The sequence below is a fragment of the Aplidium turbinatum genome, chromosome 2 (genome assembly GCF_918807975.1).
Source record: "Aplidium turbinatum chromosome 2, kaAplTurb1.1, whole genome shotgun sequence".
NCBI lineage: Eukaryota > Metazoa > Chordata > Ascidiacea > Aplousobranchia > Polyclinidae > Aplidium > Aplidium turbinatum.
Window position 1 is genome coordinate 32,793,453 of NC_137473.1, and position 25,936 is coordinate 32,819,388.

Here is a 25,936-nt window from a genome sequence, read left to right on the forward strand (position 1 = left end):
TATATTTCACACTGTTTGTCGTTTTAATCGTAAGGGGCCGCGAAACATTTTAGGAGATTAAAAGGGGTCGCGAGCAAAAAAGTTTGGAAAGCCCTGGGCTAAATCTTTGCTGTCGTTACGAGCTCTTACAAGCTTGATGACAACATCAAAATGCAAACATGAAGTGTTACCCCAGTAAGTGTTGCTTTCGGTAGATGTGCAAATTCTCAAAATGTAGTAACTGCACAGAGGATCTACTTTCTACATAAGGCATAGGCTGTTATAGAGTTTCTTTCCGAAATTTTGTTTCAAAAGGTTGGATGCAATATTTAATTATTTCAGTCTTTAAACTTTAACACTGAACATTTTCATCTCGCACTAAATAGCACAAATATTCTTTGGAGTACCGTAGATTAAAAAGTCCTACTTATCCCTTAGTCCTACTACATATCAGAAAATAAAATAAAGAGCCTAAAGTGTAGATACTTAACTCATGTTCAACAAACGTTTTCAAACTAAGAGGAGTAAACCCAATTTCATCACAGTCCGATTTCATTAAAGCGTTTGCTTGGCTTTGTGAAACAAATCTTCTCAGCTTGCATTTTTTAGGTTCTCTAATTATCACTGATACACTACTTTTTGAAGAAATGTGAGGTCAAGAAACAGTCAAATTGTTGATCTGTCTGTAATGGATTTGCAACCAAATAAAGACATGAATTGTTTCCATTGTACAAACAAAGAAATAGGCTAGCAGCTGTTTTCAACAAGCAGAATATGACCGGAGAGAATTTTTATCACACAGCGATTCCAGTTTGATTTGCAACAGTGCCTCTACAAAGGTTTACATCAAAGCTACAAGCCATACAAAAGTTTCACTGCTCAAGTTAACATTTAACAACTTTATGAAAGCATATAAATAGGCTAAGGTAGGCTATGTGGCAGCAGCAAGGCTACCCTACCTGTTTGAGGTGAAGCAAGACTAAAACGAAGCAAAGTTATATTAAAATTATGAAGACAATAAAAATATTTCAAAAAGAAATGCACTGTCACTGATTGCATCAACACCACCTTTCATCGGCAAAAGATTATGATATAATGCACTCATTCAAGGTTTTTTGACTTGAGTTATTGTGTGCTCTAGGCGCAGTATTCTGCTTGATAACCATTAACCAGTCTTATTTTTTTTTATGTGAACGCTTTCAATCCAACTCTGTCAGTTGAAAAATGTTAGCTTTAAATGCAAATTTGAGACGGTTTGGAAAAAGAAGCAACTTATGACAGTAACTTGGGTAAATCAAGTCGGTATCGTGGAAGACCAAGCTCAAAAACGCTCGTTTTCTCATATCAACACCTCTGCTGCTCCAATAAGCTTAACTCATAAACAGTAAAACAAAATGTTGTAGAAATGTTTTTTTTTTACAAAAGACCAAATCGCTTGCAAGAAGCGGAGAATGTCTGTTAGGTCACGCATTAAACAGTTGATCATCTGAAATTTTGAAAGTTTTCCTAATTATCACTAGAGCATTTGAAGGCAATATACCTTTCAAACAGCATATAAATCTCTCACAACAGTGAATGGTAGTTGAAACTTTGGTGCAGATTTGTTATTTGAAAGATTTATGCTTTATTTTTAGTTTTAATATTCAATATGCTAAAACAAACGATAAAGAAACACTTTTAAATGTTTTAATTTTCAAGCAGCCTACTTTTAATTGCATGCATGCAAAACAAGCACGTCAATATTTATGACTATTCAGCAGATTTTCTAATAAAACTGAACTTTCCAACACAAACCGAGTCTGTTTTCCGGTCTCAAAGAGAAGTATAAAAATCTTGAACTGGATTACACCAGTTGATACAGGAAATCATTATCTTTATGCTCCATAAGGAAATAAGAAAGCAGTGGTGAAACAGCAGGAGATTTTAATTCAATTAAACATAATGCGATTTTGCAAGAATTCAAGGATATTAACGCAATTTCACTTACCATTAATCTATTTGTAAGAAAATGCTTTTTGAGTTGATCTGGATGAAAAAAAAACAATAGCGACTGAGTCTACTATGTATGCTACTAAACTAAACAATAAGTTTGTTTCAGCAAAACTGTGGAGGCAAATAGAATTTAGTTTAAGTTTAATCTGGACATTACATCTCTGATGTTACACAAAATGTTTTTCTTTGTCAAAAAAAAACATCATAGCTAGGCCTTCAAAAATGGAAATTCTGAAAAATGTTTTTCCCTAATATTAGTCATCAAAATTATAATTTTTTTCAATTTGTAACTTTGTTTATTTCTTTACAGAATGTTGTGCTACTTCAAGCTAAACAGGTAGTCTACACCAGAGCACATACAGTGTGTGCCTAGTACTGTAGTAGTATAGTTGCCACATAGCCTAGTATGATAAATTTAATCATGCGCACTGGCAAAATAAACTAAATTGAAGATTTTGTAATGGCAGAGTCATAATGCAAACTTACAATAGCCAAACGACAAGCGAACGTTGCATTGCAATAATGTTCTGTTTAATCTAGATATCGCATGGTGGAGTAAATAACGCAACCAAACCATGTCTGGCGTAAGAACGTGGTGCGTCAATTAACAAACACGCCGGCTACGTTGATTCATAAATTTGTCTGCGCTCTGCGGCTCGGTCCGGTCCAGACTTGCCCTAAAAAAACTCATTCGCTTGTTGTCAGTCCATTGAGCACATCGTGTTGGCAAAAGGTCGATGTAGTACCGTATCATACAGCAATTTAGGATTTTTAAAGGACAAGCCAGCAATACGCAAACGTTAGTATGAATTAGCTTTAGTGACATACTTCTAAACCTCTCGCTTTTATTACAAAAATTACATCATTCTAAGCGCAAAAGGTAGCGGATGAGCTAAAGGGCGATGCAAAGATTTCAAGATTAGCAAATGATCACAATTACACTGAATGAGTGGACTCGCTATAGAGTAGACCTACAATACCATGGAATTAGAATAGTAGGAAGCAATAAATTTAATGTAGCTTGCATGAACCGTCTTGAAAATATTTCAGGTGAATACAAGAACAAACTTTTAAGTAGAAAATATACAAGTTGAGTGTGTAAACTAAGCATTTTAAAAAGGTTATTGGGTAACGTTACAAGAACAACTGTGAGGGAATTGTGTACATTTATCAAGGAGTGATGGAATGGAAATGGCTCACCATTAAATTAATCATCATCGCATGCTTCCTCGGTAGATGCGAACCTGACACAAGTAAGAACAATTAGAACAAATAGCTGACGCCTGACAGGGATGTTGTTAAATAGGTTCAACTTATGATTGTCTGTTTAAGGCCTACGAACCTGAAAGGCTGGTTTTTTTACTAGTTTGAACTCAAAATACAAAAATAAGCATGAATCCGAAAAAAATCCAAAAACTTGCCAAAACTTGTTCAGCTTCGTTGATTGCGATTGCCATGAACTTCCAAAACCGAATCTGAAAGCTTGACATTTTGCTGAACGCAAAGCTGAAAGCAATAGAAAATAAGTGAATTTGCAAACAGATACAGTACAGCTTGAAGTAGTCTTTCTTGTCGGTTGTATCGAGATTAAAACCACCAGCTCTTTTCTTAAATCAAATTATGGTTAAATTCTAGATTAGAACAACCTTGAACCCAAAAGTGTTTCAATCTATAGGTTATCAAACACAGTCGGTTCATATTAATAGCCGAATAGCCGACTTTCTGTTTTGACAAATTAGGTCATGTCGTATGGAATAATTCGGGTTTGTTTCGGTTGAGCTGCTGAGGTCCATAGTGCACAATTCCTTTGTTGTAATTTCCTTTGTTTCATCATTTCTTATCAGTGAATGCATTACAGTTTTGATTTTTGTGAAAGTTGTCCAAGCGGGCGTACATCAGTTTTGGTAACTGATATTTCCCATCGCTTTTTTGTAGGTAGGATTCCTGAGCAAAGCAGTGTAGTTGACTATCATTGAAACTGAGATTAAATCAAATATAGTTATTACTATCTGAAGCCTTTACAAATTGTTTTACCTAACGGATCATCAGACGGTCTTAGAAACTGAGATTATATACTTCCAAAATTAACTGCTGAAAAATAATCTTGAACACCTGTCAAAGAAAAAATGAACTCATTTCGAAGATTAATTTTATTCTAAAATAAATGTACGGCATTTGCAATTATCTAGAATATCGTTACGCATACACTACAAAAAAGAGATAAAATACTTCTGTTACACAGTTGAGTTCACTTTTTTCAGAAATTTAAACTGTTGTTTTAATTACAATTGGCAACAGCTGCACCATTGTTTGGTAACGCAATACATAGCCATCTAATTGTTGTGTTTCTAAACCGTTTGTTTATGCTTCAGTGAAAACACTTCTGAGTTATCAAAGACTACACAGGAAGTGGTGTATCACTTTCTATGGGCTTACATAATTATCACAGCAACATCTCAAAACTTTCAGATACAAAAAGTTAGCCTTTTTTGTGAAGCAACATATTAAATGATAGCGAGCTTCATACCATAATGTTTTTTCAATTTTTTTAAAGTGTAATAAACGCCATTCAAGATTGCTAATAACTATATGATCACTATATCTCATTTATTCAAACTATCTAGTTCTAGTTATCCAACTGTCTAGTTCTAGTTCTCAAACAAGATTAGAATGTTAATGGCGTCGGAATGAGTTCACTCTCGGTTAAGTCTGTTAAATTTGTTTGGTGTTAGAAATTTAAGAAAGATTTCAATTCCACTGTCCCTAATTTCAATGCATACTTTCTGCAGAAATGTTCAAATCCTAATTAATATTTTGTTTTTAGTGGAGATCTATAATACAAGACTCGCCACAAGCGATTTGCAATGGAGTCAACATTCCACCCCAGGATCAGAAGGGGTAAGATGAATAGGCCAATAGTTTGTTGCAATCGTGAAATCTTTTCCTTGCTAGCCATTTTATTCACAATTCTATCAATGCTGGCTTTTATGTTATAAATGATTGGATTTTATTTATGTTATAAAAGCGTTACAATAAAATGATTTCATGGCGCATTTTAACCCTCATATCTCTTCATCAGTTGCGAGATGTCTCGTATTTTAAAAAAGGTCAACCGATGATCAAGTTTTTACCGGATTATCACAACTTGCCATTTTGGACTACAGCTTCTTTTGAATTCGTGATGAAGCTAATGAAAACGAAATAATTTAGTTGATAACATTATATTGATATGATATCTGGACTTTTGTTAATTGATTCTAAATTTTTGAATATAGATGTTTTTAAACAAAATCGGTTGATAATTCAAACCATGTTTTCAAAACATTTAGTGTTTTACGATTTTTCACCCTCTACACAAAGCTACAAGAATCATTTAGTTTTTTGCTTTCCTGACAAGCTTCAAATGATGTAAGTTCGCTATGTCATAGGTCGCTATGTTAGCAACCAAATTCATCCAATTAAAATTATATAAGTGTACAAGTTTAACACGGTCGTGCATACTACATATATTTGTTATTACATTTAAGCCCAGTAATTTGGTAAAAGCTGTGGCAGAATAATTCAGCTTAGAAAGTATTTGTTTGCCATTGCTTTCGCGTTGTGTGACGTGATATAGATGTGATTGTAAAGACTTTGTTGTGCAAAAGGGTTTTGACGAACACAGTCGTTTTCGGTCTTTGAATGGACTCTTTTTATTTCAACTGCTGCAAAACACTACTAGCAGTTCAAACAATGCAAGTTAACTTACTTTAAATAGACTTCTAAGGTTAGTTGGAAAAGATTGTTTAGTTGTTTATTATTATCTATTGCAGCACATTACTGTAATAGTTTAATCGGAACAATATTTTGTTGTAAAAGCGGCACTTTGAAAATTTTTAAGATGTTAAATAATAAACCAAATTAAAAAAAAACCATTACTCTTCTACTCTTCTCTATTTGGCAGCCTTTTTATATGCGAAGTCTTGCCACACATCGTAGGCATCCCCAATAGGTCTACAGAAAAATGTTACATTTATTATTTCGGCTGTCGATTGTGGAAAGAACAATCGATTTGCATTTTATGATCGAAAAATGTTACGGCTGAGGTTAAAGCTATTCTGGTGCGAACACAAATGCTCGCATGGTCACTGGTCAGCCAGTTTATCTATATTCTATACCAGAGGTCACCAACTGGCGGGCCGCATGCGGCCCGCCACGCTGTTGTCGTGCTGCCCACGGAAGGTATCAGCGTACAAGTATAACCAAAATACTTTTCTTAAGTGCATGAAGGCAAAAAATACTTACCGGGAAGCATATTTTCGTTTTGCATACGATTCCACCGACCGACCAATCAGATTGTAGTTCTAGGTGGGGGTCGCTTAAAGTTATTCCATTACGATGTCCAGCCACACTGTCCCAGCGGTTGATTAAAACGCGTACAAAGTGGAATTATTATGCTTCCGGCAGTTGAAAAATATTTAGCTTCTAAAGTAGGCTACTGCAAAAATGTTGTTAATCAACAATTCTTGCCATGCTGATAAGCACCGCAAGTGACAGTTGTTTAATAATTTAATCAAAGAAAGACAGTTTTGTAGACTCTCACAAAAAGGATGAAAAACCAACCCATTGCTTTTTTAGAGGTAACGCTGTTCATGAGTTACGATAGAAACGTTTTTTCGGTGATTTCCACAATATAGGCTACTGTTCATTGCAAGATATCTTTTGTGAAGCGAAGTGACAACACCAATCTTGCTTGGCGATGAATATTCGCTATAGCCTCGCTAAGTGCCCAAAACAAAGTGGCCTCGTTTATTAGACATTGTTAAAGAAGTCAAAAGTGTTGTTAAAGGAGCTTGGCCTGGCAGTAGCGCTGTTCGACTAATTTTGTTGCTGCGGTATTCTAAGATAAATAGTAACAACATGTAACGCTGGATACTGGGTAGCTTACGAGATGCGTTCTTTTCTAGCATGAGTCAACCTACCTAAAATTGTATTAGTGCGGCCCGCCACAGCCCTCCTTAACGCCAAAGTGGCCCGCATGCAAAAAAGGTTGGTGACCCCTGTTCTATACTATAGCCTACTAAAGTGAAATTCCTTTTCTTGGCACAAAAAAGCAGCATAAGCGTAAGACTAACTAAAACCATGTGATCCATGTATTGCAGTGGGAAGAAGTGAGTAGTTTTGACAGCGACTTTCAAAGTACCATTCGCTCTTATCAAATTTGCCAGGTTGAACTTGAAGAAAATAATAATTGGATACGATCTCCTTTCATACCATCACGGTAAGATATCTTTTTAATTAAAATGTTAACTTAGGCCTGTATTTGTCTTTTTCGTGGAAAACCTTGAACATGCGAACTCTTTACAGTGCTTGTTGGACTTTACAAATGTTAGACTATTGCAGTTCATTGATTAATTATTTTGATTGGATTTTTTTCATTTTGAATTCAACAGCCTTTTCGAAGGGTAATGCTGAAATATTACTTTAATTAGAAAGACTTTAGTACTTGACTCTATGACTCAAGTCCGGTGGTCAGGTTTGACAGATGTAAGTTTCCGCTTACAGGGAGTTAAAAGTGTTTTAAGCGCATCGCTCTATTAATTCGTTGGATAAAGTGAATCAGTCTAACCAACCGTTAAATGAGCAATCAATGAATAGACGACAAAAGCGTAGCAGATTCAACTACGTCGCCACCAGAGAAATATTTTAAACTGTAAAAAAAAATATTTACTGAGAAAATATAGAAAATCAATTTTGTTTGTTAAAAGGGAATTGGCTAATCTACCTATTCAGCCCACTTTTGTGTTCTGCAGAAAATGTTTCAAAATACATGTATGTTTTGACAAATAGATCATTACTTTCATTTTATTTCGTTTGAACTAAGCGTAGGCTACATTTCTTGGAAATCGCTTTATTTTGGTTCATTACGAACAACCCTCGTCAAAAAAAAACAACGATTTTCGAAAAAATTGTATGAACAGTTTTGACTTACAGTGGTAGGCTAATTTTGTAATTAGTTTAGTCAAATTTGTAATGTCCAAAATTTTGCTTTATGAACTACTGGCATAGACTGCCATTGACAGTAATCATATTATTCCATTTAACTGATTTTCATAATTCCAGAGGTGGAAAACGCATCCAGTTGGATATTAATTTTTTTATCAATCGATGTTCTTCCAAAGCAAGCGAAAGAAAAAGCTCTAAATGCAAAGAAACCTTCAACATTTTCTATTACGAAGCAGACTCGAATGTCGCCTCCAGCACATTCCCACCCTGGGAAGAACATCCTTATGTTAAAATAGACACAGTGGCTGGAAACGATGACAATAAAGTCAATAAGAAAACGTTTAGTTTTGGTCCTTTGTCGCAGTAAGTCATCGTTCTAAATAGTAGCCTATTGTTTTATTGAGTTAGTTTGATGCTGATAAAAACTGACTGATATTTTCTATTTTAAAGTTCAAGTAAGCCTACCATGCAAGCATACTTTCACTAACCCTTTATGGCTTAAATCTCATAGGTTCTGTTCTTGATTTGCATTTTATTTTATATTGTGCCAAAGTTAAGTGTTGGTTAGATCGCAAAACTGCTTGTTAAGAACTTGTTTGTAATAAAACTGGTCCATACTTATTGAAATACAGAAGCTCTGATGACACAAAATCACTCCTTCAGTACTCTTCTGCTAGTCAAGTTATTGGTAATTATAGTATATGTACCGAGATGTCAACCAAATTGGTTTAGGTTCTCATGCATCTGAAAGGGCTGTGTTCTTATCAGTATCACACAATAAGTTTGCTTGCTGCAAGCGAACAGTCATTCTTTGTCTGAAATGCAACCGAACATGTGCATTGTGCAATGGCCTTAAATTTACACTTTTGAAAAAACAGAGCCAAGTTTTAAACTATGTTCCCCCACTTTGCTTGACTTAAACATCTTGTTTTATATTAGAAATGGAGTCTACATTGCAATACAAGACCAAGGCGCTTGTATGTCCGTGATAGCGTTACGAGTTTACTATTATTACTGCTCTGAAACAACAAGAAACTTGGTAGAATTTCCTAAAACGATAGCAGGTGCTGGGGTGGCTTCGTTAGTGCCCGCTGAGGGAACATGTACAGAAAACGCCGAGCTGGCAACTCCTGAAGAAGGCAAGCAAAAAAATTATTGTTAAAATAAATTTCAAATGAGATGGAAATTAATTAGCATGTTTGTTTGTTTATTTACCAGCTTCGAATTTTAATTAAATTGTAAATAAATTTGTCATAAAAAGCAAAACTTAGCAAAAAATGTTTTTTATTCATCAAACTTTCCAGTACGCTCAGAAACGCCTTCTTTCGATCTCCAGGACTTAGGTATCGTTGCAGTAGCGATGGTCAGTGGCAAATACAAACTGGAAGATGTCGATGCAACAAAGGATTTCAATCTAACAGATTCAAGACAGGCTGTTATGGTAAGCCTCTTAGAAACTTCACTTGAAAGAAATCGATTCAACGTGCGCTTGATGCAAATTACTTGCACGAAATTAGAATTAATCGTTTAAGAAAGACTACTTCATATTCATATCTTCATATTGCTCTATGGAAGCCACTGGGCTTTGGAAGAAAGCACACAAAGACAAATTAAAAATTTTGTTATGAGATTTATCTACACCACAATAAAGCTTTACCAATGCGCGTGGCAAATATATCTTTAAACTAGATTAGTAGGGCTACTGATTTCAACTTCTATTTTAAGTCTTTCTTCACATCCTACCGATATAATTCTCGTTCGCTTCTATGAAGTGTGATTGCTTTTCAAAGTTCATTGCTACCATGCACCGTTTTATGGATACTGATGACGTCAGCATAAGCTTGTCGTAAAAGCTCCAAACCTTAAACTAAAACACGTAGATTCTTGGCTGCCGAAAACCTACGTTAAGTAGACACTTAAATAACATGATGCCGTTCTACTGGTGCAAATTAAGCTAAACTATCACAAGATGTATCAAGCGACAATCTGCTTACATTCCGACGTTTCGTCAGTCAGATACGACCGACTTCTTCAGGGAGCTAGACCAGGTAGTGACTACCTGTTTAGCATGGCAATACACACGACCATGTTGCTGAAATCAACTAAACATGTACAGTAAAATGAAAATTCAACTTCTAGACAAAAGTAAACACTCTTACCTTTTTAGCAATGCTGGTTATTTCCAGTACTTCTTGTTGTTTCTATGTAAATACAGTATACGCGTATTCAATGAAAAAATATTTGTGCTAAGTTTAAATTGCCATTTGACTCTTTAGTGCAGGGTTTCCCAAACTTTTTTGGGCCACAGACCACTATTTGTGAATCTGTTTATGCGCGGACCCCCAATTCTAATACAAAGGTAAAAATGAATAAAACCGAATTTTGTTTATTTAAAAAACTGACAACATCATTGGGACGGATGGGATTGCTTCTTATTGCATAAGTCATCAATTATCGGAGTTATTTGTGAAAGGCAAACTCGTAAGTCAGGGTCCACGGAAAGTCTGGACCTGTATTTTGACTTCATGTTGATAAGAGCTGAAAATGCTGTCTCACACATGTAGGTCGTGGAAAAAGGCAATAAAATTTTAGTTGCCTTTTGAGATAGCAATGGATATTCCTCCACAACACTCAACCAGAAAGATGCAATAGCTGTTTGATTGAAACTATAAGCATTAAAGTTCGATCAGATGATAATTTGGCTAATTCTTCTTCTTCGCGTGCTGACAGATCAGTCTTTGTAACAACAAAAGGGTTTAAAATCAAGTCAAAATTCTCATATGTCTCTTTTAAAAAGTACTTCTTGAAATGTGCCGAAAGCAATTCCAAATGTTGTGTAACGTCATAGAAAATCAACTCTTTATTAAGGATTTGTTGGTAATGTAGTCACACAGAACAGGAAACGTATCCACAACATTACCATTCATCCTTGTTTTCCCTATGTTGAGTTTCTTTATGAATGATGTCATTTTGTTTTGAGTAAGTAAAATGTTCGCATCTCTTCCCTGAAGTGTCAAGTTCAATTGGTTTAGAATGTTAAAAATGCCTGCCAGGTATGCAATAGTTTCCCAAGCCAAATTTCATTGGCTACTAGTGAAGCCAAGTCAGCATTGTGTGCTTGCAGGAAAACTAAAAGCTCCTCTCGCAGTTCAAAGATGCGTTCTACAAGTAGTCCACTTTTAATCCGGTAATGTCCCCGTTACCGAGGGTGGCCGGTTTCACCTCAAAGTGCCGCAATCGCCTTCACACCCTGCCTCCACATCAATCTGTCTAACGCGTCCTCTATTCTCAAGCCCACCTTGCTGCTTTCCTCCTCAACTTGCCTTCTCCACGTTTTCTTGGGTCTTCCTTGATTTCTACGGCCCTTTACCTGCAACTCCAGCGCTCTTCTCAAAACATCATCTTCAACCCTTTTCAAAACATCCTCAATTGCCCATACCACCTCACACCAACAAGTTAATTGAGAATGTTGAATACGAGAATTTTTCGTAATCAACTTTTTAACTGCAACGAAGGTGCACCAGGTAGGCTAAGATTTACGATGCTGGATAGCAAAAGCTTTCGAAATCTTTTAAGTTGTAAAGAACTGCGCAATTATCTTTGACGGGGTACGTAGCCTACTGTACAACGTATATGTGTGACTTTCTAATTTCTAGTCATATCGCCACGGACCACCTGTGCAGTCGTCGCGGACCACCAGTGGTCCGCGGACCACAGTTTGGTAAACCCTGCTTTAGTGTACTTTAAAAGTCACTTAACTTATTGATACAAGTTTCTCAGTCAAATAGTTGTAAATCTTTACGTTTTTTAAGTTATTCTGTTTTTTAATTGTCTTTCAAACTTGTGTAACTGCGTAATCCTAAAGTTGTACGTCATTACTTTGATCATACCACTTCGATTTGTCCATTGTTAGTTTTCAAAATCTTTAGTTTAGGCCATTTTTCAAAAAGTAATTTTACTTGATCAATCAAGAAAACTGCAGAAAAAACTGACAGAGATTGGTTAAAAAAAAACAAAAAAACGCTGATTTATCCAATTACAACAATTTCCAAACAATTTTCCGTAATTTTTATCAGCATTGTCAGAATTGAAGTAGTTTAATTCTGTCTAACACAATCAAGAGCTTTTTGCATTGTCTATGATTTATTTCGTGCTGAGAAAATTTCCACTTTAAAATTTGTTACTTTCAGTGGAGTCTCTAAGTCTAGAAATGGAAGTGAACATTGAGTTGAAGTCCGCAGGATTGTCGAATTTTAGAGTGTTCAGTTTAGTGTGGCGTTTCCGTATCGCCCAAAATATTTTGGTTTTAACCAAGACGAACGATCGCTTTGACAAATGAATTGGAAATCGCTTCCTGCCATAGACTGGTGCTTTAATAGATGGCATTTTTGTTTTGGTGATTAATGTTGTTTTATGTTTTGGTCTGTTAATACTTTGTGATAAAGATAACAAATCAGTTTTTTCCGGTAACATCAATTTAGTCTAATCTATTAATCTATTCGAGTTAAAACATTTTTTTTTCAATAACATTGCAGACACAAAGGTGCCAAAGCGAGTATTCAAGACCCTTTTTACGTTTTCTGACATCAGTGGATAAACAAATCTCAAGCTTTTTAACTAAACGTTGTCTGAGATTTTGAAATACCTTTACTGTATCACATTACAGGAATAATTGAAAACCAGTTGATTTTTTGTCTCCGGTTTCATGTGTCCTTACGTGTCAATAAAGTTTTCATTTTCCTTCATAGCAGAATTCTCATTACATACCAGCAAGTCGTAAATCACAACACATGCTACATTCATTCAAAACCCCTCAAAAGTAATTTCAATGCCAATCTAGAACTACGTATTTAGAGCTTGACCAGCTAGCTATTCATGTAGTTTATAAAAACCATTTCAATGCTTCGCCTACGTCAATCTTTTTAAAGAAATCGCCTTCACACACGAGGATGAACTACTATTCTAATTTCTAACCACAGACATCATTTCATGTTTAAACTGGTTTTATGATAAAATTGACGACGCACAATCTTAGGTTTATTATTGACAAGAAGATTGACTCAGTTCCTGGTGCTTATTGTATATTGAAGTCCAGGTGCAGCTTCATGACTGTCCAAGGTGAACGTGTCGGTATTTCACTTTGAAGAGGATGTGTTCTTTTGTTGTTTTTGTAATTTAAGGCTTTGTTTGATGAATAAAGATGTTAGTACGCACCATCAAGTAGTTGTATTTGCGTTAGCATGCTTTATTTCCGAGTTTCTGCTTACTTTTTAAACGAACTTAAATCTCTAAGATTTTTTGCAGCCAAGGACTTAAATTGATCACATCACATATCGAATAAAATGGCTCACTACAGTACAATGCTTTACTCAGCATCTTTTGTCAAATCCACCGTTACCGACAAAAGACATGATATCTCATTCTGTTGACAGTCTCAGGTTGTTTCTAAGCTTGGTTGGAGATCAAAAGTTACTTTTTCATCTATTATTTTCAAATCATATGATAAATTTGCTTCAGCAGACTCACAAAGTTGCTCAATACGAAAACACTAAGTCTGACTTGTTTCAATGCTTTTGTTGGCTACATTTAGTTGGTCTATAGTTTTTTCTGCTCGGATAAAAGTCAAATATACCGCAAATAATTTTTTATTTGTGCATTTGTCATGATTTGTGACATGCGAAATGAAAACACTGCATATGGAGCAGCAATTTTTTCACATGCTTTACAAAACGTCAATAAAAACAAATAAAAAATTACAAAATAATTAGTTAGATAAGAATCAGAGGTGAACTTGTTTTATTGTATTAAAGGAGGAATTTTCTGATCCCATTGCTGAGTTCTAAAGAATGATGCTAATTGGACATCTAATCCAAATATTTGTTTAGATATCAATATTTAGACACACTCCAAATTATTAATAAATCTATAGATTTGCACTGTAGGAGCAAGTCCAAAAAAATTCATCCAAGGAATAAAACTCAAAGCATTTACCGTATAACCTCTTCTCACTAAAAAGAATATGAAGTTAACGAAAATTTAAGCAACATACAGTTTGGGAAGCTTATTTTTAAAGTAGGCTATGACTTCCAATTTTTATCTTTCAGCTTGCCCAGAAGGGACCTATAAAATACAGCCTGCATTAGGAAGCTGCATTCCATGCCCTCCTAACAGCGGACTCCCAACTTCATCATCTTCTTTTCCAAAATCAAAAGTTGACAAAAGGACTTCTTCCAAAGATCAGTGTCCCTGTTATGCTGGTTATGGAAGAGCTGATGATGAAGAGATCGGTGTGGCATGCACAAGTGAGTGAAACAAAATGTCTGTCTTTTGGTAAGCTGGAATTGTAATGAAGAAGAAGAGCGATTGTCTCTTGACATGTTACAACCAGGTTAAACTGGTTTGAAATGCTCTAAAAAGCAACACTAGGCCTAATATATTTTTTAATATCATCCCTTATGCCATAAAAATATGCTCCTTATTGAAATAGAATATTTTATTTGAATAAGGACCTTCTGATGATCCTCCTTTTAGGGTGAAACAGGCTGTAGAGGTTTTAGAGAGTAATAACTATATTTGATGTAATTAGCTCTGATTGGCTTTTTGCTAGGCATTGAACACTTTTTGTAGTATTAATAGTATTTATTGTTTAGGGTAGCTATTATATGCTTAAAGTGAAGAAATACTAACGTTAACAGTCATGTCTTCATTTCAAAGTCCAAAAAGTGTCAGTTTAAACAAAATACAATAACATTTTTTCTCAGTATACTTTCAGCGTGTTTTCACAAAGTTTTATTTTGATGTTGTTAACCTGCTAGTCGATGAGAACAAAACAACTGCTGATTAAGACATAGTTTTAATTGTTGGTTAAAACAGACTAATCCACATAGTATAACGTAGGCTACTATAATTATATTCTAACCTTGTCATCAACTCCACCACCTTATTTTACAAAATCTAATCTTATAAATTGCAATTTGAATTTATCCCTACAGTTTCATTTTATGACAATCTACAGTGAGATGTTTTTATGACGCTTAGTCGGTTACTAGTGACGGTTATTCATTTGCTGCCTCATCGCGCACAACGAAAGCGCTGGGTACATCAATACACTGATAATGTGAAATTCTTTTTGATGCCTTGCGCAATCTTTTGCGATGAGGAAGTAAAAAGCACGCCCATATCGCATGCTTATCCAGATTGGTTCTTCTAAAAGGAAAGATACAAAAGCGACAATCTTTAAAGTGTTAATTCGCGTCAATAAACTGAACTGATGTCATGTCTACAGAGACGAACAAAGCTTATGATTATGTTTTAAATTTCAACTTTTTGCGGACTCGTAAACTAATAGTATTTTGCTGAATTGTGCGTTTTTCCAAAAAAAAAAAAAAAAGGATAACTTAGATCTTTCTCACCCTGGACAAAACGTTTTGATAAATTTTCTGTTTTTCGTTTAAACAACACATAGCCAACTGCAAGTATGGTCGTGCACAAAAGTCATGCTGTGGTATACAGGGGTGACGAACCTTTTTGCGGTCGCGGGCCACTTTGTCAATTACACATGAGTTATCGGGCCACACAACTTTTTAATCGTAACCTGCTATGAAATCTTTTAGTAGCGACTCAAGATATTATTCATGAAGAGTAACAAACGGCAGATGAAAGTAATAAAACCCACACTGTGGAAATTATCTTACCCAGAATCGAAACATACAACAGTAAAAATAAAAACAAATCAACTTGAGCAAAAAGGATAGAGCAACAGTACTTGCACTGATAATGAAGACAGTTTAATTTGGAAGCGTTTGCTCTATCTTTTTTGCTCAAGTTGACTAAATGTTTCGACCATTATGCTCCGAAACAACAAATCAGTTAATGAAATTTCTTTTTCAAACAACAAACAAAAGCCCGAGTGAATCATACAGCTGAAGCTATCTAATGCAGCATTGAAGCATAAATTGTTAAAAAATAACATTGAAGCGTTAAATTTTTTTGCTTAGTGGGATTTTTGAAAAGTTTTTTACTTGACTAAGCGTTCAATATTAGGTCGAACAGACAATGTGGCAACTCTCAAAGATTTTCATCTGTCAGCCTCGACCTGTAACGACTTTTTGTAAAGTGCATTTTAGCTTTGAGATGTTTTTTGTCTTTAATGCATGAGCGATTGTCAAATTGTTTTGCGGGCCGCACAAAATTCTTTGCCGGGCCGCAGGTTCGTCACCTCTGGAATAGAATAACACAATTCATTCGAACATGTCGTAAAAAAACTATTTTTGCAAAGTTTAAAAAACATTTACCCGCTTACATTACTTTCTGTGTAGTCAATGAATGTAGACTAATTTTTCTTTTTAAATTGCTTATGGAACATTAATTATACTCATCTTTCACTAAATTTTCAAATTTGCAATTTCCAATCAATTTGTTTGACGATGGATTTATGTTATTGCTGATTTGCTTCATTTAATCAAAATTTTCTTTAAACGTTATGTTTGTGAGGCAAAATGTAAAGTAGCCTAGAATTTCAGCACCGTTTGTTACATTTTGGTTAAATATTTTGTATATTTAGGGCCCCCTTCAAAACCTCGTTATCTTATAATAAAAGGAGCAAACTCAACAAGTGCCAAGCTGCAGTGGTCTCCTCCTGAAGACGATGGTGGCAGGGAGGACGTTTGTTACAGGTTTATCTACACTCTACAGAACACCACTAGCTAATTTTTTGAAACGATAAGAAATAAATTCTTCTATAAAGTTTTTTCAGTTCAATGTTTTGCTGATTAATTATTACTCAAACTTTTTTATTGTTTAGGTTTAATTGCAAGACTTCCATTGTGACAAACTCAACTTCAAATTGGAAAGATTGTTCAAACTTTGTTGCCTTTTTAGCGCCATCTTCCGGTGGTAAATTCTTTCAAACGTTTGTTGAGCTTACCCACCTTACGCCGTATAGATATTATCTTATCACTGTATTTGCTGAAAATGGAGTGTCAAAAGTGGTCACCAACAAATCCGAAAGCTTAGCTTTCTCTGAAATTAAACTTCAAACAAAAGAAGCAGGTTGGTGCACTGAAAGGCTCACTTTAACAACAAACATTTGTAAAAAGATTGCACGTTTTTATTTTGTAATGTAGCCTATATGGAAATTGTTAGGAATTTCTTCAAAGCTTACCGCTAGGTTAATTTGTTACAACAGTACGTGTACAATTATAGATTGGCCGTGAACTGTGTAAAAAACAGCTACAAACAGCAGTTTGGTTTCATACCAATAGTATTAGTGCACGGCGATAAATCTACAGCAACTAATTAATTCCGCTTTGTTTTATTTGCTTCAGCTCCTTCGCAAGTAACCGACATCAAAATTGTCAATCACACAAAGATCGCAGCCACTCTTTCATGGCAACCACCCAGTCATCCAAATGGGATCGTCAGAGATTACGAAATCGAATACATGAAGAAGCAGAAATCAGCACATGCGCTGCGAATTTTTGAAGATTCTTCTACCTCCGTTGTCATTGTGGTTGGTTAGCTGTAGGCTAACGGCTTTTTTAAATGTACATTACTTGCGTCATTACCCATTCTAATTCACATTATTTTAAGCAAGCTTATAGACCTAAGCTGATTACCACGATATCATATTTCTTCATCCAAGAGTGTACTGTTGATCATGATTTGTACCATATGTAAAAAATTTCATCAACTTTAGGACTTAGATTTAGTGTTGTGCTGTATTTTGTCTCTTGAATTTGAAAAATGCTATTTTTACAAAACTTTTCTTTCAGACACAGTCAAACACCATTCACCTAAGTGGACTTGACAGCGATGCAGTGTATCTCCTTCGAGTACGAGCCAGAACATCAGCAGGGTTTGGACCTCACACCAACCCATTGCCAATAAACACAATGCAAGCTCTATCTCCCAAAGAAGAAGCTTTCCAAGAATCTATTGACTTTGTATCAATCTTTGGAGGAGCATGTGGAATCATCTTTGTCATTTTCATCTTAACAGTAGTGCACAGATACCGAAGTACTGGGAAGATATTTTGTCTCAATAAAAGAGGTGTTGAAAAGGAAGCCACGCAATGTATCCCTGTAAATGAATCGGGTGAGTTATTGCAGCAACGTTTAGCTGGTAAGGAGGAGTGTTTGTAAATATGATGCGAGTAGTAAAAATAAACAAACCTTTCATGTTATTGTTTCAATTGAAAACTCCTTGCCAACCTTACTCAAACAAACGTTGAGATAGCAAAGAAAACCATAAACTGTTGAAAGTGTTCGTTGTATTGATGAAATTATGACGAGATTAACTGTATTTTGGTGCATGAATAGTAATAGGCTAGCCAAGTAGCCTATAGCTACTGATTAGTCGCATCATAAATGTGACGTTCAATTCACTGAAGAAATGTTAATGGTAAGATTTTGGTTGTATTACTCCACCAGCATCTGACCTTTTTGAAAGAAAATGAAACACCTAATATATTTTATATAGTTTTGATGTTTTTAATTTTTATTGATTTCTTTTTGTAAGCGTCTACAAATGTATATAAATACAACGTTTTGCTAAAGTGACACTTAAAATTTGCCATGGACTTACAAAACAGTTGCAAATCATCATTCATCACCATACTTACAGCGGTGAACCTACCTACCACAAGCCAAGAAGTGTGCGTTGCCCATTCCAACCCCCAAGCCCCTGCAGCAAGCATGATGCCAGAAGTCGACCCAGATCACATAAAGATGGAGCATGTTATTGGAACAGGTGAGATGAGATTGACAATGATGGCTAGATATTGGAGTCAATTCAACATTTGCTTTAGCTGTACTTTTTTAAGATTTTTCTTGTAAGAATTTTCAGTTAAGTGGGGTATATATAACAATAATTTTCATAAAATGTTTTTTTAACATTGCTAAATATGTATATTGTCTAACTCTAATACATCATGAGTGAAGAAAGGGGCGTTTTTCCCGGCTTCTTCCCATTCAGCACAAGGCTGAGCACTCATTGGTACAGCCTGTTTCACCCTAAAAGGAGGATCATCAAAAGGTCCTTATTATTTGAATAAGGACTTTCTGATGATCCTCCTTTTAGGGTGAAACAGGCTGCAGAGGCTTAGAGAATAGTAACTGCATTTGATGTAGTTCGCTCTGCTTGGCTTTTTGCTTGGCATTGAGCACTTTTTGTAGTATTAATAGTATTTATTGTTTATATTGTCTAATAAGTTTTATTTCTACGTTTCAGGAGAGTTTGCTGAGGTATGGAAAGGTATCTTGTGCTCACAAACCCAACTTTCTAATGTTGCCATAAAAAGATTGAAGTCGGGAGCCACCGAAAAGGATAAGTCAAACTTCCTCCGCGAGGCTTCTATTATGGCAAAGTTTAACGATCCCAACGTGATCCAGCTGAAAGGGGTGGTTATTAAAAGTAAGTTAGTTGATTCTGATAGCTTGTAGGTTATATTCTCAAACGTGTTTGCAATTTTTTAGTAGTTTACAATTTCAGAATCTGCAAGTACTTTCATGTGTAGATTAAATTTGACTCGATTGTATAAATTTAAGTATTTTACTCTGAACATGAATGTGAAAGCAAACCTTTTTTATTTCTTGACAAAAAAGCTAATCCCTTTATTGGTTTTACAGTTTCCCCAGTTATAATAATAAGCGAATATATGGAACACCGATCTTTGAAAGCTTTTTTAGAGGTAGGTTTAAGAACCACCCTGTTGAATTGACACAGAGTTTTAATTATAATTGCATAAAAGTAAAAAAGTAATGCAAAAAGTCATAGTAGGTATAATGAAGATTTGACTATGTTTTTTTAACACCTTTTTCCAAAAAATGTTTTGAAGACAAATTGAACCAATTTCCCACCAAGTGCTTTGTCGAGAACAAATAAACTGTCAGGGTAAGAATTGAAACGCCCATGGTGCGCTGTCTTGGATCTGCCACCCCCTCACACACACACGATTGCTCTAAGCCAGGAGTTTGTGATCAAGTTAAGAGAGTTGTTTAGCTCAGAGCAACTTCCTTATCCAAAAAGTAAACTTTATGAAATAAGGAGTTGGATGTGCGGTTTGTGTAACTACACATGTTCAGGCTTTTGCAAGGTACATAAATTTTTATAAAGTAAACTAAGAAAAACGTTGGGAACTCTATGTTATGGAATATGCTGGTCTTGGGTATAATTTTTTCTTGAATATTTGCCAACCAGTTAGTGTCTCATCATAGCATATGGACTTTCGTGATGCAAGGTATTATTTCATTTTCAGTTGAACAGTGGAAAAGTCTCAATTCTACAGTTGGTAAAAATGTTGAAAGGAATCGCGAGCGGCATGAAATATTTGTCGAACATGAAATATGTTCATAGAGATCTTGCTGCTCGAAATATTTTAGTTAATTCTGAACTTGTGTGCAAAGTATCAGATTTTGGTCTTTCACGAAATCTTGAGAATGACCCGCATGCCACTTACACTACGCAGGTAGGTTATTGTTTGAGTAAACATAACATAACAAAAAAGTTATACCGCTTCTACAACTCTTCTGTGTGAATATACTTAGCCAAACAAAAATATCGATTCCATAATAAATTTTTGCATTTTCTCAAACATAAGACTCATAAAGATGATAGATTTCAATTGAAAAAAAAAAACTTTTGAATTTTGTAAAGGGAGGAAAAATTGCTGTCCGTTGGACTGCACCAGAGAGTATCTTGTTTCGAACTTTTACATCAGCCAGTGACGTGTGGAGTTATGGCATTATGATGTGGGAGGTGATGTCGTATGGAGAAAAACCGTACTGGGACATGAGCAATGATGATGTCATCAAAAATATTCAAGAAGGATTAAGATTGCCATTGCCAGCAGTAAGTTTTGTGATTAAACTCTTCAATTCAGAAAAAGAAGAAAACTTCAGGAAAATACTTTTAATTTTGCCAAAACCTGTAGATAATTTTGCTTAATTTTCAACGGAATTGTGGTTAAATGAAATAATACCTACGTTTGCCTTGTGAGTTGTGTGCAAAAAATATTTTAAACACACAGATTTACAACCAATGATTTAGTGTGGTTTGAATTGCTGTGCTGTGATGTGTGTTTTACTGTGAAATTGTAAGGCAGCTTTTTCTTGCTTTATTTCTGCTGCCAAAATTACAAATTGTTATGTTATGCTTTTGGAATCGCTGTCTGTACTTTCATGATTTCTCCTGCAAACCGCAGTAACAAGAAAACATTGTTGACTTCCAGAACTGCCCGAACAGTCTCCACGACATAATGATCGCCTGCTGGCATGCAGAGCCAGCAATTCGTCCAACATTCAACGAGCTCTTCAACCGTTTAAATAATTTTCTAGAAGAACCTAAACTGCTAATACCTAAAAATGATAAATCTGCTGATCTTGACACTACTTCAGAAATAAGGTAACCAAAGGTGTTTTATGCTAAAATTTGTATACAAATTTTGGGGGCCGAAAAAAATTTCCTAACTTTTGTCTTTGCAAATATACTGTAGAAAACGCAAGATAACTCACAATCTCTGAGGTAGTGTTTTGTCTAATACAGGGTCGAGAACCTTTTTAGGTAAAAGAGCCGTGAAAGCTACATATTTGAAAATGTATTTCTGTAAGAACCATATAATGCTTTAACACTTCATACAACTAACATGTAGTGGTTGAATCTTTCTTGCACACTTACACCTTTGAACAAAACTACCTTAAGCCTAGTATTTGATGTAGGCTAATATTACAATGAAATCATAGTCAATGCTCTTTCAATACCACTTTACGTTAATAACTCGACATTTTCGGCCAAATATTTTTACAAATAAATGCATCAAAACAAAAACTTCATAAGGTTACCTTTTCAAAATTGTACCAATTAAGAAACGTAGGCTAATGTCCATATAAATATCTGAAATAGCTTACATCTGTTTACATATTTAATTTCTGCAGATAGACTACTGAATCGAAGCTTAACATTCAGTCCAAATTGCAATTCCAAATACAAAAGCTTCCAAAATTGAGGATGCTCTTTTACACTTACTTTTTGCTATTCGAAACTTATCATTCTGCCCAAACTGCAGCACGACATGCAATACTTTCCAAAATCGATGATAATATATTTTACATCCATTGAAAAATATCAATGTATCTCAAAATTTATAACAATTATGTAAAGTTTGTAAGCTGGTGAAATGTCGAAACATCATGATGACATTGATTTTTCCAAATAACTGGACATTTTTGACCAAATCCGCGACGTTTTTTTACAGCAGGGGAGGGACCGCCCCCCTGCCTCCTCATTTCTTATGGCTATGCAGTAAACATTCAATAAACAGTTAAAAATGCAATTTTAAATAAGCGTTAGGCTACGTGCTGTCAGCATGAAATCATCACCTGAGTTTGGTATGATGGCCAGCAGGAACATAATTATTGAGGGTGAACGTTTTATTATCATTTTTGTTTCATAACTTTCGGAAATCATAAAGGAATTTAGCCTAAGTTTTGAAAGACCCATTCTAATGTTGACTTGCAAGAATGGAGAATTTTACTTATTCGTATGACATATAGCCTACGTAAGGACTTCAAGTTTCTTCAAGCGGCTTATCATATAGCCTACTTGCAACAAGCAAACAACGGCGGACTTCCTCAGTCCGTCAGCTGTTGAAGTCAGAAACCTAGATTACAGCTAATTTCTCGCAACTATTATTTTGTTTACGTTTATAATACAGTATTCCTTTTCAGTTCTAGTTCATCCACAATTAAACCTGAAACTATCGACAAAGAGGGCACTATTGAAGAGTTTCTAGAAGCTTATCATCTGGGTGATTACATCGAGTTGTTTAAAGAACGTGGAATCAATAATCTTGAACAATTCTCCAACCTCACACCCAAGTAAGAAGGCAAGAAGCTCATATTGCAAGACAAGTAATTGTGCAAATTGAAGTGCTAAGTAGCTTACATCATAATTGAAAGGACGAGAATTTAACAATGTTGCTGTTGTTTAGTACTCATCGTGCCTCAGAATGATCCTCAGCAGTTGTTGTTGAAACTGCTGTCGATCAAAAAGCAATATGAGAACTATTTGAATCAAATTAAAAAACAAACCAAAACTCTGTTCATTTAGATTAGAATAATCTGAAAAACTCGGTTAAATAGCTAAGTTGTCCTTATTAGCTCATCAATATAAGCAAAGAGCACAAGGTCCACAACATAGACGTGATTCACAGCCTTCCTTGACACCGTCCGAGTCTTAGGTCAACCTCATTGACCACTAAATACTGCCCCAAAGCGTATATTTTAAAATCTATTTAAATATTAAACAATAAATACTATTAATACTACAAAAATGCTCAATTCCAAACAAAAAGCCAAGCAGAGCGAATTAAATCACCTAGGCTAGTTATTAGTCTCTAAACCCTTGACAGCCTGTTTCACCTAAAAAGAGGATCATCAGAAGGTCCTTATTCAAATAGAATCTAATAGATCCAAATAGAAACTAAATAAATTCTATTTGAATAAGGACCTTCTGATGATTTTCCTTTTAGGTGAAACACGCTGTCAAGGGTTTAGAGACTGTATTTGATTTATTTAAATATCAAATATAAACATTAAAAATCATCGATATCATCATTCATTTTATAATCGATAAACAGCAATCTTTCCGGTATTTTTTTAACCGTTTCAATCATATAATTTCAGTGATTTGAAGTCAATTGGGATAAGCAGATTCTTCCACATCGACCAATTGAATGAAGGAATCAAGAATCTTCAACGTCGTTTGGCAAGGTGATCATCATCCAGACCGGACGATCAATCATTCATATCGACTTCTTGAAATTGATTCGCAGTGTGATCATTCACTAAAAGCCAGAGGAAGCAGTTTTAGTTCATCTTGGAAGAGGCGAAGTTGTCAGTAAACTCTAAAGGAATTATGTAGTCTTCCACCTTTGGATGCTGAGGATGCTCTGTTGGCGAAAAATCTGCAATTGTTGGAAGATGACGAATGTTGTTGTAACCATCTCTTGGTTGGTCAAACATAGTGACATAATAACATCACAGCATTAGGCTATCATCTTTTTCTTTGTCGTGTGAGCCTCTGGGGCCAAGGATCTATCCTTTTACCACTCCAGATTCACAGTGTTTCCGCACTAAGCTGGAAGGCTACTAGAGAGCAACCAGTATTTGGTTTTATCATCCAAGATACGCAGACCTTGCACTCCGTTGGGTGGCTTGAAGATGGTACAGTCATTGATGATGTGGTATGCGGTCTATTTCTTGGCTCCAGATTCACAGGAGGAGGAAGAGGCCATTCCGCATTGGTACATGGTTAAATGAAAAATTCCGACGCCCGTGCGAAGATCGTTGAGGCACACCTACGTCTGTGGAAGGCTTCTTCGCCTTCAGGAAAAGTGGCTTCTTCGCCTCGAAGCTCAGGAGGTTGGATGCCTGAAAGAATGAAGAGATTGTCCAATGGTGTGGGATGCAAGCATCCGGTGACTGTACGCAGAGCGCTGTTTGATGTCAGTGTTGTGGCAGAAATGTCAGTGTTGTGGCAGTGAGCACTACGGCACCAAACAGGTACACAGGTGTACCTATTTGTGTGTAAGCAACGATACTACAAATTTTCAAGTGAGAAAAAGAATTTAAAATTCAATCCATACTACTAATTGATAAAACGTTATGAATGACTAGTTTTACTCTGTTGTTGCATTTTGTGTCACTTCCTTATGTACCTACCAGAGACAGAAAGACTTATTCCGTTACTAAAAATTTATTTAAATAAAATAAAAGACTTTGCAGATAAGAACTTGTTGTAAGAAGGACTCTTCTTTTGTATCATTAAAGTGGTGAATTTATACGGAAGTTAAATAAAAAGATTTATAGTTGCTATTTACAGCAGAAATGTGTGAAACGTTCTCAAAGCTCTATTAATAGTAAAACCAAAGTTAATACAAGCAAAAATATCTTCTAAACTAAAAGTATCGTTGCACGCTTGATCTTTAAACACATGAGATCTGTATCAAGCTGCCACGTCCGTCCGAATAGCTCAGTTGGTTAAGCGCCCGACGTTATGTACGAAAAAAACTTCAAGATCAACCACCATTGGTACGGCTCTATCGGGGTGTACGCTTGAGCAACGCATTTCAAGGACGGTTTTTTTTATTCAACGGCACCTAGTGGATGGAATAATTCACAGAAAATAGCACTTCAACAATCCGAAACTTCACTTTGCCACTCTCGGTAACTTGCGAAACTACCTTTGTCAATTTTCTTAGTCCAAGGATAAATATTCAAACCAACCAAAAACTTGACTAAAAACATTTTAGCCTCATTTTTTCTTTTCTAATTGTGACAAATTTTAATACTTTTACAAGGTAGGCTATGGCCGTAGCCTATATAATATATATTTTGGTTTGGTACTGTTAACAATGTTTTTATTGCTTGGCAAAGACAAGCTAGATTGCATAATGCTAGCCCAATGATGACATTGCAAAGTCTATGTATCTGGTGCAGCACTACTTTAGGCTACCAATACCTAGGCTAGTAGTACTAGATTTATTCATCCATAGCTATTCATTCATCCCTAGTCAGTAGTCACGCCTACGTCGAATCCAGATAAGAGCATTTTCTGTAGGATGCAGTTGGTGGGATGTTCTTTATTGTCTGATTGTCCAAGCCATATTCACATCTTGGGTTGGGAGTCATCTTCCATCGAAAATGTTTGGTTTTATTTCTCCTGACTCCGCAGTGGGCTCTATTCAAGCAGCACCAGTCTCTTCTCTCAAGGTGGGAGTTTTTGGAAGCTTTCGGAAGGACTCGGGATAGCAGTATGTCGTGTGCCATCAAACTCGGATAACCACTGTTCTAATCGAACAGTTGCCGAGCTTGTGTTTTCCAATAGAGTAACTTTGACGAAGCTCTTGCGTGATTTGAGCCTAGTTTTATTAGGTTTGTGTTCATAAAGAGGGTGGCGTTGGTCGGATATCTGTTTTACTCTC

At 35.6% G+C, this 25,936-nt stretch overlaps 1 protein-coding gene across 1 annotated transcript; it reads left to right on the plus strand.

Moving 5' to 3' along the window:
* The first annotated feature begins 3,129 nt into the window (after positions 1-3,129).
* Positions 3,130-24,722, plus strand: LOC145788514 (ephrin type-B receptor 3-like). The gene is made up of 19 exons (XM_082600277.1): positions 3,130-3,224; positions 4,796-4,869; positions 7,113-7,231; positions 8,074-8,319; positions 8,896-9,099; positions 9,300-9,397; positions 14,061-14,258; positions 16,520-16,631; positions 16,760-17,007; positions 17,283-17,467; positions 17,730-18,051; positions 18,580-18,705; positions 19,186-19,368; positions 19,584-19,645; positions 20,213-20,422; positions 20,611-20,805; positions 21,185-21,357; positions 22,680-22,829; positions 23,637-24,722. Exons 1-19 carry the CDS (start codon positions 3,152-3,154, stop codon positions 23,725-23,727), a joined length of 3,069 nt encoding a protein of 1,022 aa, XP_082456403.1. The 5' UTR covers positions 3,130-3,151; the 3' UTR covers positions 23,728-24,722.
* Positions 24,723-25,936: the final 1,214 nt, after the last annotated feature.

What these genes read in the sequence shown, in the direction of transcription:
- LOC145788514 (XM_082600277.1), top strand. Translation starts at nt 3,152, where the DNA reads ATGGAATGGAAATGGCTCACCATTAAATTAATCATCATCGCATGCTTC. An exon ending in ACTTCAAACAAAAGAAGCAG is followed by an intron (nt 17,008 to 17,282) that starts GTTGGTGCACTG and finishes TATTTGCTTCAG; the next exon opens with CTCCTTCGCAAGTAACCGAC. An exon ending in CTACCTCCGTTGTCATTGTG is followed by an intron (nt 17,468 to 17,729) that starts GTTGGTTAGCTG and finishes CTTTTCTTTCAG; the next exon opens with ACACAGTCAAACACCATTCA.